This window comes from Leucopleurus acutus, assembly GCF_964270905.1.
Source record: "Leucopleurus acutus genome assembly, chromosome: 13".
Taxonomy (NCBI): Eukaryota; Metazoa; Chordata; class Mammalia; order Artiodactyla; family Delphinidae; genus Leucopleurus; species Leucopleurus acutus.
The window spans coordinates 27455162-27468380 of NC_139155.1; the positions used below are offsets into that span (position 1 = coordinate 27455162).

General features: G+C 43.3%; 1 protein-coding gene across 3 annotated transcripts in view; it reads left to right on the top strand.

Annotated features, from left to right (window-relative positions):
* Positions 1-13219, top strand: part of LOXHD1 (lipoxygenase homology PLAT domains 1) — a gene marked incomplete at both ends in the record, with an annotated part of 200986 nt that overhangs the window by 60909 nt on the left and 126858 nt on the right. For all 3 annotated transcript variants that reach the window (XM_082852690.1, XM_082852691.1, XM_082852692.1), the window contains 4 exons: positions 4449-4584; positions 5112-5272; positions 6285-6371; positions 6800-6935. In XM_082852690.1, the coding sequence (XP_082708816.1) occupies positions 4449-4584; positions 5112-5272; positions 6285-6371; positions 6800-6935 (520 nt within the window). The remainder of the gene's footprint in view (positions 1-4448; positions 4585-5111; positions 5273-6284; positions 6372-6799; positions 6936-13219) is intronic.

Consider the following 13219-nt stretch of genomic DNA (forward strand, 5'->3'; position numbering starts at 1 on the left):
CTGTAAAAGTTTAAATTTCTCTGTTGAATCTGTATGAGATCCTTGCTGGGTAGAGTAATCTTGGTTGTAAGTTTTTCCCTTTCATCACTTTAAGTATGTCCTGCCACTCACTTCTGGCTTGTAGAGTTTCTGCTGAAAGATCAGCTGTTAACCTTATGGGGATTCCCTTGTATGTTATTTGTTGTTTTTCCCTTGCTGCTTTTAATATTTTTTCTTTGTATTTAATTTTTGATAGTTTGATTAATATGTTTCTTGGCATGTTTCTTCTTGGATTTATCCTGTATGGGACTCTCTGCACTTCCTGGACTTGATTGACTATTTCCTTTCCCATATTAGGGAAGTTTTCAACTATAATCTCTTCAAATATTTTATCAGTCCCTTTCTTTTTCTCTTCTTCTAGGATCCCTATAATTCAAATGTTGGGGCATTTAATGTTGTCCCAGAAGTCTCTGAGACTGTCCTCAATTCTTTTCATTCTTTTTTCTTTATTCTGTTCTGTGGTAGTTGTTTCCACTATTTTATCTTCTAGATCACATATCCGTTCTTCTGCCTCAGTTATTCTGCTATTGATTACTGCTAGAGAATTTTTAATTTCATTTATTGTGTTGTTCCTCTCTGTTTGTTTGCTCTTTAGTTCTTCTAGGTCCTTGTTAAATGTTTCTTGTATTATCTCCATTCTATTTCCAAGATTTTGGATCATCTTTACTATCATTACTCTGAATTCTTTTTTGGGTAGACTGCCTATTTCTTCTTCATTTGTTTGGCCTGGTGGATTTTTACCTTGCTCCTTCATCTGCTGGGTATTTCTCTGTCTTTCCATTTTGCTTAACTTATTGTGTTTGGGGTCTCCTTTTTGCAGCCTGCAAGTTCGTAATTCCCGTTGTTTTTTGTGTCTGCCCCCAGTGGGTAAGGTTGGTTCAGTGGGTTGTGTAGGCTTCCTTGTGGAGGGGACTGGTTGCCTGTGTTCTGGTGGATGAAGCTGGATCTTGTCTTTCTGGTGGGCAGGACCATGTCCAGTGGTGTGTTTTGGGATGTCTGTGAACTTATTATGATTTTAGGCAGCCTCTCTGCTAATGGGTGGGGTTGTGTTCCTGTCTTTCTAGTTGTTTGGCATGGGGTGTCCAGCACTGGAGCTTGCTGGTCATTGAGTGGAGCTGGGTCTTCACGTTGAGATGGAGATCTCTGGGTGAACTCTCGCCGATTGATATTACGTGGGGCCAGGAGGTCTCTGATGGTCCAATTTCCTGAACTCGGCTCTCCCACCTCAGCAGCACAAGCCTGACACCCGGCCAGAGCACCAAAACCCTGTCAGCCACACAGCTCAGAAGAAAAGGAAGAAAAAAAAGAAGGAAAGAAAAATAAAATAAAATAAAGTTTTTAAAATAAAAAATAATTAAAATAAACATATTTTTAAAGTAATTTTTTTAAAAAAAGAAGAGAGCAACCAAACTAATAAACAAATCCACCAATGGTAACAAGCGCTAAAAACCATACTAAGTTAAACATAAAAATCAGAAACTAGTCAGTCGTATACAGCAAACTCGAAGTCTACAGTTGCTCCCAAAGTCCACCACCGCAATTTTGGGATGACTCATTGTCTAATCAGGTATTCCACAGATGCAGGGTATATCAAGTTGATTGTGAAGATTTAATCTGCTGTTCCTGAGGCTGCACGGAGAAATTTCCCTTTCTCTTCTTTGTCCGCACAACTCCTGGGTTTCAGCTTTGGATTTGGCCCTACCTCTGCATGTAGGTCGCACTCTGACATCTGTTCTTCACCCACACAGGAGGGGGTTAAAGGAGGGCTGATTAGAGGGCTCTGGCTCACCCAGGCCGGGGGAGAGAGGGGTACAGAATGCGGCACGAGCCTGCGGCGGCAGAGGCCAGTGTGATATTGCAACAGCCTGAGGTGTTTGTTCTCCTGGGGAAGTTGTCCCTGGATCATGGGACCCTGGCAGTGGCGGGCTGCACAGGCTCCCGGGAGGGGAGGTGTGGATAGTGACCTGTGCTTGTACACAGGATTCTTGGTGGCTGCAGCAGCAGCCTTAGCATTTTATGCCTGTCTCTGGTGTCCGCGCTGATAGCCGTGGCTCACACCTGTCTCTGAAGCTCTTTTAGGCAGTGCTCTGGATCTCCTCTCGTCGTGCACCCCAAAACAACAGTCTCTTGACTCTTAGGAAGTTCCAGACTTTTTCCCGGACTCCCTCCTGGTTAGCTGTGGCGCACTAGCCCCCTTCCGGCTGTGTTCACGCAGCCAACCCCTGTCCTCTCCCTGGGATCTGACCTCCGAAGCCCGAGCCTCAGCTCCCAGCCCCCACCTGTCCTGGTGGGTGAGCAGACAAACCTCTCAGGCTGGTGAGTGCTGGTTGGCCCCAATCATCTTTGCGGGAATCTCTCCGCTTTGCCCTCTGCAGCCCTATTGCTGTGCTCTCCTCCATGGCTCCAAAGCTTCCCCCAAGCCCACTCCCATTTCTACCAGTGAAGGGGCTTCCTAGTGTGTGGAAACTTTTCCTCCTTCACAGCTCCCTCCCAGAGGTGTAGGTCCCCTCCCTATTTTTTTGTCTCTGTTTTTTCTTTTTCCCTACCCAGCTACGTGGGGAGTTTCTTGTCTTTGGGGAAGTCTGAGGTCTTCTGCCAGCGTTCAGTAGGTGTTCTTTAGGAGTTGTTGCACCTTTAGATGTATTTTTGATGTATTTGTGGGGAGGAAGGTGATCTCCACATCTTACTCCTCCACCATCTTGAAGGTCCTCTCAATGGTGGATGCTATTAAAAAATTTTTTGACATTTACTTTACAATGTGCTTCAATTTAGGTATATGTTCCAAGAGTTGAACTTAAGATTTTGATTTTATTTATTAAATTCAGTTTGTTACTTTTGTTTTTGAATCTTCTATCTCCTTAATAGCATTTTGTCTGTTTGATCTATTAATTACTAAGAAAGATGTGTTGAAATTTCCAATGTCGGTGGTAGATATTTAAATTTCTTACTGTAGAACTAACAATTTTTGCTTTATATAGTTTTAGGCTACGTTGTGAGGTGTAGAATTAGTATAACCTTCTGGTTAATTGAATCTTTATCACAATCCTATTTGATACTATCTAGCTTTTAACTGATAAATTTAGTCATTTATGTTTTTTATAACTATTAACATGTCTGTTTGTCCTGCTTTTACTATGTCTTTCTTTTTTCTTTTTTTGATTAACTGATTGGTTGTGGGTTTTATTTTCTTGATAGTGATTTGGAAATTATATACTCTCTGGTTTTTTTAGTGGTTACTATTGAAATTTTAGCATACATACTTACTGTGACAAGACCTAAATTTAACCACCATCTCTAACTCCCTCTTAGACAAATCAAGAACCTTAGAAATTTCTAATGGTAATAATCCTGCATCTAGGTTGCATGCCAATTTTGAAAGTAGAGTATTTTAGCTCTCCTTTGAATTATTTTTAAATTCACATATTATATGCTGTTGTTTTGTAGAGTCATATTTGTCCAGATTTACCTACCTGTTTGCCAGTGTGTTTGCTTGCCAATTCTTCTTGCATCTAAGACCTCTTTTCTGGTGTCAATTTTCTTCTTCCTCCTGAAGTACTATGCTTTAGAAGTTCCTTTGGTTAAGTAAGGTCTATTGGTTGTAAACTCTGTTTTTGTTAATTTGAAAATTATTTTATTTCATTTTCATTCTTGAAAGAAATTTCAGGATACAGAACTCTAGATTGAGTTATAATGCCCCCACCCCCCAATATCCTCTGGCTTCTGTTAGTCCAATTGCCATCATCTGTCTTTTCTCTCTTGATGCTCTTAAGATCTCTGTCTTTGGCATTCTGATGCTTCTCTTCAAAACACCTAGGTGTGTCTGGGTTAGACAGAATGCCATGTTCTAAACTCATAAGTTCAGAATGTGGGTAGAGATGGAGAAGGTGTAGGAGAGAAGGTTAGAATGCCATGTTCTAAACCCATAAGTTCAGAATGTGGGTAGAGATGGAGAAGATGTAGGAGAGAAGGTTAAATAAGGATCAAGTCCTGAAGAGGGCAGTTAGTTTTTGTATTAAATTATAGATATTAATTACCTTTTATGTGACTGACCTTTTTTCCACAAGACAAATATAGGGTATTAATTTAGTATTCTAGTTAACTTGGTTCAGACAGAGATTTTACAATGTGCATAAGGAAATATGGTATTCAAAAAGGGTATGTGTATAGAGAAAAATGTTTGAGGTTTGGGCTGGTAAATTGGAATATGGATGATACCTAGTTGGGAAGATTTCTTAGAGGAGGTATTTCTTGATCTAAGATTTAATGAGATAGGCAGTAGGAAGAAAAGTGACATTCCTTGAGGGTAGTAATGCAGACAACCCTAAATGTGGGGCTAAGGAGGCTGTTGAACATTACAAAGAAGTCCCAGCCAGGGGACCTACTGTAGGAGATGTGATCTGCTCCCCCAGGTGGTGATTTTGTGCCCCTTCACTGGCATCCAGCAGACCTTCCCTTGCAGCAGCTGGCTGGATGAGAAGAAGACAGATGGGCTGATCGAGAGGCAGCTCTACGAGATGGTGTCTCTCAGGAAGAAGAGGCTGAAAAGTAGGTGGAGGGGCCCAGAGCCAGCAAAGGCCAGGATTGTCAAACCACTGGGCGCTCCTTCTTCTCAATTCTCCTCTGGAAAGGAAGGGAAAGGGTCCCCCAGGGACCTCAGTTCTCCAAGGTACAGACCACACAGAATTACAGACATGGCACCAAGGCTGATACTCCAGCAGCCCCAAATCGTTAAGCTGCTGTGATGGGCTAGTTGTTAACCTGAATGGTTGCACACACTGCACTCTGAATGTACTGGCCATAGGGTGGGTGGAGTCAACTATTCCCCCTATTTAAAATATACTAATAGACTTTCACCATTAAAAGGAACATTAAGGCACACTCTCTCAAATAGCAAGGAATCCTTGGCTTCCCAAATTTAGTATTTGTTATAATGGGTTTCTGAGAGTAGGACACACCTGTATACAACCTGTACTTCAATCCTGATCACCTTTGATTTGCTTGTCTTCCCCACTGGTAGCTTGAAAATCTCTTCACTTTTGAAGTTAATGGTACAACTTGACCTGTCTCTGCAGAATTCCCATGGTCCCTGTGGGTCTGGACGACCGACTTGAAGAAAGCTGGTACCAACTCTCCTATCTTCATCCAGATTTATGGGCAGAAGGGGCGGACAGATGAGATTCTCCTGAATCCCAACAACAAGTGGTTCAAACCCGGAATAATTGAGAAATTTAGGGTAGGAAGAGTGACAGAGTGGGAGGGAAGAAAGAGAAAGGTGTGTAAGAAGCATTTGTCATGGGATTCTGGTTTCCTAAGCCAGGTTTGGATCAAGTTTGAAGACAAAAAGGTAAAATAGAGACCCTAGGCCCCTGCAAGGAATGCCACATTTAATGTACGGACAATGTACTGATGGGGTGCAGTTTAGATCTGGCCCTTCATCTGAATCAAACAGTCCAGAACCAAGCATGGGAGAAGAAGCAAGTATGTAATGGCTTTGGACATTCAGGAGCCCGGTGACTTGGGGAATCATTTTAGAACAGAGACCCTGAGCACAGTTAGTGTCAAACCGCCCAGTGTGGACTGAATTAGAGAGTGAGGAGCAAATTTAAAGGAAAGTATACATTTTGGAACATTTAAAAAGAAATTCAGCTTTAAATTTTCAGTATGTATATAAGCAGAGCAAGGCTTGTTTTGTCAACGGAAGTGCTGCTCTGACCTTTAGGTAAGAATAATTTGTAATTTGCAGCTCTCTTCTCAGAGCACCCCTTTGGCGCTTCTATTATACCTTCAGTTCATTGCTCTTTATGTATTTGTCTTCCTGGCTAGACTTGGAGCCCCTAGGGAAAGGGCATGACCACTGTATTGATCTTTTTGTCTGTTTCAGTGCCCAGCAGAGTCCTGGGGCTTGGGCCTGTGCTAATTTGCAGGGCTGCCATATGGATTTTGTAATTGAAAGCTTATTGCTTGGAAGATTTTATTTAGTCTGGATCCTACTGTGGGTCAGTTATTTTTGTTCAGTTTCACCAGCCCAGATTGAACCTTAGCTCTACGTGGCTGTCTCTCCCTCATGTGCCATTGGTTAAAAGAGCACAAGAAGATAGAATATATGAGGGTGGTGTGAAGCAAACCCACCCTTGATGCTGAAGAAACAGCTCAAAGTGGGTACCCTCCTGGCAGGGGGTCAGCTATGAGGGTAAACACATTTCACTTGGTTCTGTCCACTCAGGCCTTGTTATTTCTCACCATAGATTGAGCTCCCAGACCTCGGCAGGTTTTATAAGATTCGGGCGTGGCATGATAAAAGGAGTCCTGGTTCTGGATGGCATTTAGAAAGGGTGAGATGTACCATCTTGGGGGTTAGAAGGTGGTTGGGAGAGGAACCAAAATGGTCTCTTTCTAATGACCTTGTCTTGTTAGTTTGCCTTTATCTGTTGGGAGTGTGGGTGGGGAAGTGTTGTAGTGAGACCTAAATTTGGACACATGACACATGGACTTCCTGACGGGGACAGGACTTCCAAAGTAGACTAAGAAGTTGCTTAGGTTTCAGCAGACTTGCACTGTGTCCTAATCACCTGGCTGCTAGGCAACTGTGGGTGTCCAGGGGACCAGAGGGATAAATATTAATCTGGCACTCCATCTTCCACAAGAGTCATCCCTAAGGGACGGCCTTGTCCTCCTTGAGATGAACTAGCAGAACGGGAACCTCAAGGCATGGATGAATATCTCTGGTACACCACTTGCTCACTCCAGGACTTCATTCCAGATGACCCTGATGAACACCCTGACCAAGGACAAGTATAACTTCAACTGCAATCGCTGGCTGGATGCCAATGAGGATGACAATGAGATCGTTAGGGAAATGACTGCCGAGGGTCCAACAGTACGGAGGATAATGGGCAGTAAGTATTGACTGGCTCTCATCCTGGGGGAGGTAATGGAGCTCTTACTTGGTGTGCCAATGGGTGTCTAGCCCATGAGCTGGTAGTCTTGTCCACTATGCACCATCAGGCTCCTTCTGAATGAGGACTGGGTTTAGAAGGTCCTAGACTCAAGACCGGCTTGTAGTAGCCATCTCCATGATGCTAAGGCTTTATGATGGGCATGGGTGAGAATGGGGAGATTTCTGGGTCTTCAGGTTGGCTATGAGGGGATGAGAAGAATCCACACTGAACAATATTTCTCCACACACTCCCTGAAATTAAAGGAAACATCCTCTTCAAATTATGCATAAGATGGTCCTCAAAAAGGAAGGCTGGATCTGGGCTCTTATAGCCACACTTGACTGCTCCCTTATGAATCCTCTATTTCTTTTTGGAGCTAGTAGAAGAGAGCTGAGCTTTTAAATAAATTTATTTATTTATTTTTGGCTGTGTTGGGTCTTCGTTTCCATGCGAGGGCTTTCTCTAGTTGTGGCAAGCGGGGGCCACTCTTTATCGCGGTGTGCGGGCCTCTCACTGTCGCGGCCTCTCTTGTTGCGGAGCACAGGCTCCAGACGCGCAGGCTCAGTAGTTGTGGCTCACTAGCCCAGTTGCTCCGTGGCAGATGGGATCTTCCCAGACCAGGGCTTGAACCCGTAACCCCTGCCTTGGCAGGCAGATTCTCAACCACTGCGCCATCAGGGAAGCCCAAGAGCTGAGCTTTTAATCTGGAGTCTAGCATCCACATTCAAAGAGGGAAAAGGAGATCATTTTGCCTCTAGGTTATACCACCAGAGTGCTGGCAAATACACGGCACGTGTCCTATCCTTTTCTCTTGGCAGACATTACTGAGTAATCACAGCATTTTCTCCCATTTAGTCTGAAATGAGCTTCATAGCCCTCAGTATAGCACTGCAAGCAAACATTAGCAATTGATCAGAATTGGCACTTAATATAATTAACCTATTTTCTATCCTTGTGGCTGTGCTTAATTTTTTTTAAATAGTAAAATAACTTTGCAAAATTACAAAAAGTGAATTACGATGTCATCCATAGTTCCAGTAGTCCTTCTAAGTATTTGGATAGTGTCACTTCTCAGGCATTTGCACACCCAGTAGAAGCTCTGTATATATATTTTTAAACAATTTGAACAGAGTGAAATACACAAAAACATAGAAACCCCAAACAGCAAATATCTAAAAAGGGATCACCCTGTTAGTCTAATTAGGCCATGCTTGCAATTAGTACTATTTTATGATTCTTCTTCATTTTTAATTAAAATGGACTATGGAATTAATTAAAATGGACTATGGAATATTTGTGTTCAAAGGTCGTTAAAATAGATTGATGCATATAAGGAAACTGAGGAAGTTCTTGCCCTGATTATACAGTTAGAGACAGAGTGAGACCTAGAACAAGATCTCCTGCCTCCTAGGTCAGCAAACTATACTCTGCCTTTTCACATTCATCAGTATTTTCTTTGTCAACAAGACTATCATCTCCCTGTAAATATGATAAATAACATAAGATTCCTGCCCACCCCGCAATTAGGACTCTATGTGACGTATCCCACCAAGGCAGAAACACACCCGCTGTTACCTGATCTGCCCTCTTTCTGTGCCAGAATTGAGCCTGCAGGTATGAACAATTGAGGAGATGGTCTTGGGATCTAACTGCTTTCTAAATCCTTCTAACCAGTTCTCATAATTTTAGTTCCTCACTCCCTATTTCTAAAGTTACCTGGTGCTGTCATTCCTGAGACTTTGCAACCTTACTTCTCAAATTTCACAGCTGATAGCTCTGATCAATTCTCTCTGGTCTGTTAAGTCAGGGGACCTCAAACTTCAGCATTGTCACCTGAAGGGCTTCTTAAAACACAGATTGCTGGGGCCCACCCACAGATTTTCTAATTCAGTAGGTCTGGGGTGGGGGGGCTCAGGAATTTGTCCAACAAATTTCTAGGGGCTGTCAGTGCTCCTGGTGAGGACCCACTGTGCTAAGGCACTGTGAAAAGCACACTTTTCTAGCTGTGCTCCAGCTTCTGAAATCTGGTTGCTGTTGTCTATATTCATCCCTTTCCCTGAGCCTTATTGGTGAACATTTTTTGTTTGGTTAAATCTAAAATACCTGTATGCTATCATTTTAGTGAGTTTTTTTCAGAGAGAAAGCTGCCATTTTTACTTAAATGCCCAGGATGTTCTTTTACCTCCATCTCCTCCGTACCTTGACTGAAGCATGGCTCCCCTCCCCCCAAAACCCAGTTTTCCGTCCTCACAACTGTGGGGCTAGCGGGAGGGGGCATTCTCCTGACTCCCACTGCCCTTTCGGCCTCGAGGCTCACACCACCCACAATGTGGCCTCTGCCCCAGCTCATTTCCATCTTCTGTTCACTCTGGACATGTTCCTCTTTTGCAAGGTGCCCCCTGGTCATTCTCTAGACCCCTCAAACTCCTACCATTGTTCTAGGACAGTGAACTAGTCTGCTTGGGCTGCCATAACAAAATACCACAGCCTGGGGGGCTGAAACAACATAAATTTATTTTCTCACAGTTCTGGAGGCTAGAAGCCAAGATCAAGGTGTTGGCAGGTTGGCTTTCTCCTGAGACCTCTCTCCTTGCCTTGAAAATGACCATCTTCTCGCTGTGTCCTCACATGATCTTTGCCCTGTGTGTGTGCTCATGTCTATGTCCTAATCTCTTCTTATAAGGACATCAATCATATTGGATTAAGGCCCACACATACGACCTCGTTTTACTTTATTTACTTCTTTAAAGATCCTATTTCCAAATACATTCTGAGGTACTGGCGGGTTATGACTTCAACATAGGGATTTGGTGGGGGGACACAACTCAGCCCATAACAGATGGTGTCTCTGAAAGTATGCTCAAGGTCCCATTTATATAAAAATTGCCTAGAGTGTTTGTTAAAATGAAGATCCCTGGGCCCAATCCCAGATATACTGACTAGGCTCTCTGAGGGCTATGCCTGGTAATCGGTACTTTTATCAAGCACACCAAGTAATTTTTGCACATATCAAAACCTGAGAGCTTTTGTTCTGCTTCCATTGATGTTCATGTGGAAAACCCATTCATCCGCATGCTGGTCCTCGTCCACTTTGCTCACCTCCACCTCCCTCCCATGCAACCAGCCACTCCTCAGTACCTCACTTGGGCTCATCCCACTAAGCTGCTCCTCTGAACTCTGACTCAGTCCCCACCTCTGACTCAGGCTCCTGCCCTCGCAGGCCTCTCATGACCTTGATGACACTCACACCACCCTTGAACTTGAACTCCATCCAGTTCCTTCCTCCCCACATTTCTCCTGCTCTGTCAAGGACTTGTGGGTGTGTGGAGGATGTATTTTAGGGACAAGAAATCATCCAGGGGAAAGAAAAAGTGGTCCTGAAATTGTGCAGGGTTCAGGTAGACTGTGGAGGAGGACATAAATTCAAGAAATATTCTGAAGGTGGAACTGGTAGGAGTTGAATGAATGCAGTAGACACAGTAGGGAGGTAAACTTCCTGCTGAGGAAGATGGGAGAAACTTTGTTCAGGCATTTGAGCTAGGTCTTGCATGGTAGGGATGTGATAGACAAGGAGAGATCACGGTGGGAGGAGCGGGAAGGAAGAGCATTTCTATAGGTTACATACAAAAACACCCTTGAAACATTTTAAACAGTGTGTAAGATATGGGGCTATCATAGCTGTCTTTTGTTTGTTTTTGCCTTCTGTGATACTATTAAAGAACAACTGCAATTTAAAAAAATTCTCTAACGACTAGTATTGGATTGAAGTGAGATAAGCTGGGACCTGGCACCATTGGCTGGAGTGCTTGAATCTCTAGCGACAGAATACAAAGAAACTATAAGGGACTAAAAATAACTGCACACATAACTGCAGTTGGGGGCAATTATAAGATACAAGAAGACCACAAACCAACTGCCATTGCTGAGGTACCGGGAGCAAAAGCATAATCCCTGCACACAGCACCGCCAAGGGTGTGGACAGACACCCAAGCCGCCCCTCCAGCCTGACCCACCAATCCGCCCCCACCCTCACCCCATTTAAGGGACCAGCTTGCCCTCCTCAGAGAGCAAGCAAGGGCACCTGCTACTTGTTTTCACTCCCTCGTGCTCTGGCACGAGTCCCAGTAAAGCCTTGCCTGGATTTCTCTTCTGGCCTCTTATCAATTTCTATTGATTAAAGACTTCAAGGACCCGGCTGTCTGTCCTGGCTATAAGGGCAGTTTAATGCCTTCTGGGGGTCCTTGGCAGTACTTTGGAGCCCATATCAACTCGAATTTCTTTTCCCCAACTGTCCTTTCTGGCTCACATAAATTCCTCTTGTTCTTGGAACACTCCCATGTCCTCACTCACCTCTACAGGAGCTCAAATCTCCTTTTCTGGATGCTTCTTTGTAACAGTAAATAGAGCTGGTGGCAACATCTCACTTCCCCAGTTGGTACCAAGGTATACCAAGGTATAATGTGCAGGGCTTCCTGAAAATCCCTTCAGTGGAGAGTCTTGGACTCATGTAAAATGAGTAAATACCAATTTAAAACCAATTCTCTGTTTGAAATTGTGTACTCCTAGTTTACTTAAAAAATAAGGGTCAGTCAAACAAGCAATTACCACCACATCTGAGAGCCAAGATGCCTTCCGGGGTGATTGCACTGATTAACACAGACCAGGAGACACAGACAAAACACTCACCAGCCCACAATTTATCTCCACCTTGCCTTTCCCGCAGGAGCTATGTGAGATAGTAAAACCAATGAGATCTGCATTCTGCACTGCATGCCCAGCAGAAGGGGTTACATACCACTGATGAGCCAGCAAGAGACCACTGGTCTCAAGTGCTGAAAACTGTGGCTTCTTGCTAATCAGGCTGAGCTGTAATTTTAAGATTAAAGTACAAGAGGCTCTAGTACTTACCAATCTGTTTAAAGTCTTTCACTGCTGATGGCTAATATAATCATTTTTAATTGTCCACAGACTTCTTGCCAGGAAGGTGCTTAGAACCTCAGTGGCAGGTGGGCTGGGAATGGCCCCTAGAGAGAATTGGGACCCCTGACAATGTCCAGCCAATAGGACCTTCGAGCTCCTGAGCAAAGGGGACTGGGATTCCCAGGCATAGAGATTTCTAAATTCCCTCATCAGCTTGCCTCTGGGAATGGCCTAATAGATACAGCCCAAAAAGGCAAAACCGACCTTCATCAAAAGTCAGAATGAAGTGAGACTGGTGCCCTCCCTTCCCTTTTGTGCTTCCACGTTTCAGTACTCACTCCAGTTAATGCTCTTTGTTCCTCTTACTGTTAACGCAGCCTATCATTGGGAGCGTAACACAAAAGCATCGGCTTCATTTATGCGAAGGCTAAAAGTTTAAAACATTTATCTTTTGCATTTTAACAGAGTTGACCGGAGAGGCAGCAGTGGTTGAATTTCAGGTGCTGTCCCTCTGAAGAGAAAGGGACAGGAGACCCATGGGGGCAGGACAGGAGACACTGTTGGGGGCAGGAGACCTTTCCCCACTCTTGACTTCAGTGGCTGCCTTTGCCAGCCCCACTCAGGCAGGTCCGTGGATAAGCAGTTATCCTTGACCTTTTCTTCTAACAAATGCTTTTGCTATAGACACTATATAGTCAGACCCACATATTTAAAGGTCAAATTTAATTTTCAGATGTCTTCATATCTCCAAATAAAAATGGGTATATTACTGAAAAATTAAATTAAACTTACTGGTGATTTGTCTCATTCCTCATGTACTTTATCTTCATTTTAGATGGACCACCAATGAGTAGTGTCCGTTTTTTAAAACAGCTTTATTGAGGTATTCATTTTCCATACAATTCATTTATTTAAAGTATTCAGTGGCTTTTAGTTTATTGATAGAATCATGTATCCTTGACCACTATCAAATTCCAGAACGTTTTCATTGCATACCCATACCCATTAGCAGTCACACCCATTCCCCCACCTCACTCCTTATCTCTGTACTTACCCATCTGTTTAAACCAATAATCTATTTTTTGTCTCTATAGATTTGCTTGTTCTGGACATTTCATATAAATGGAATCATTTAATATATGACTTTTTGTATCTGTTTCTTTCACTCAGCATAATGTTTTTAATGTCCATTCACCTTGTAGCATGCATCTGCATTTCATTTCTTTTAAATGCTGAATAATATTTCACTGTAAGGATATACCACATTCAACTGTTAATGGACATTTGGGTTATTTCTACTTTTTGGCTATTATGAATAATGT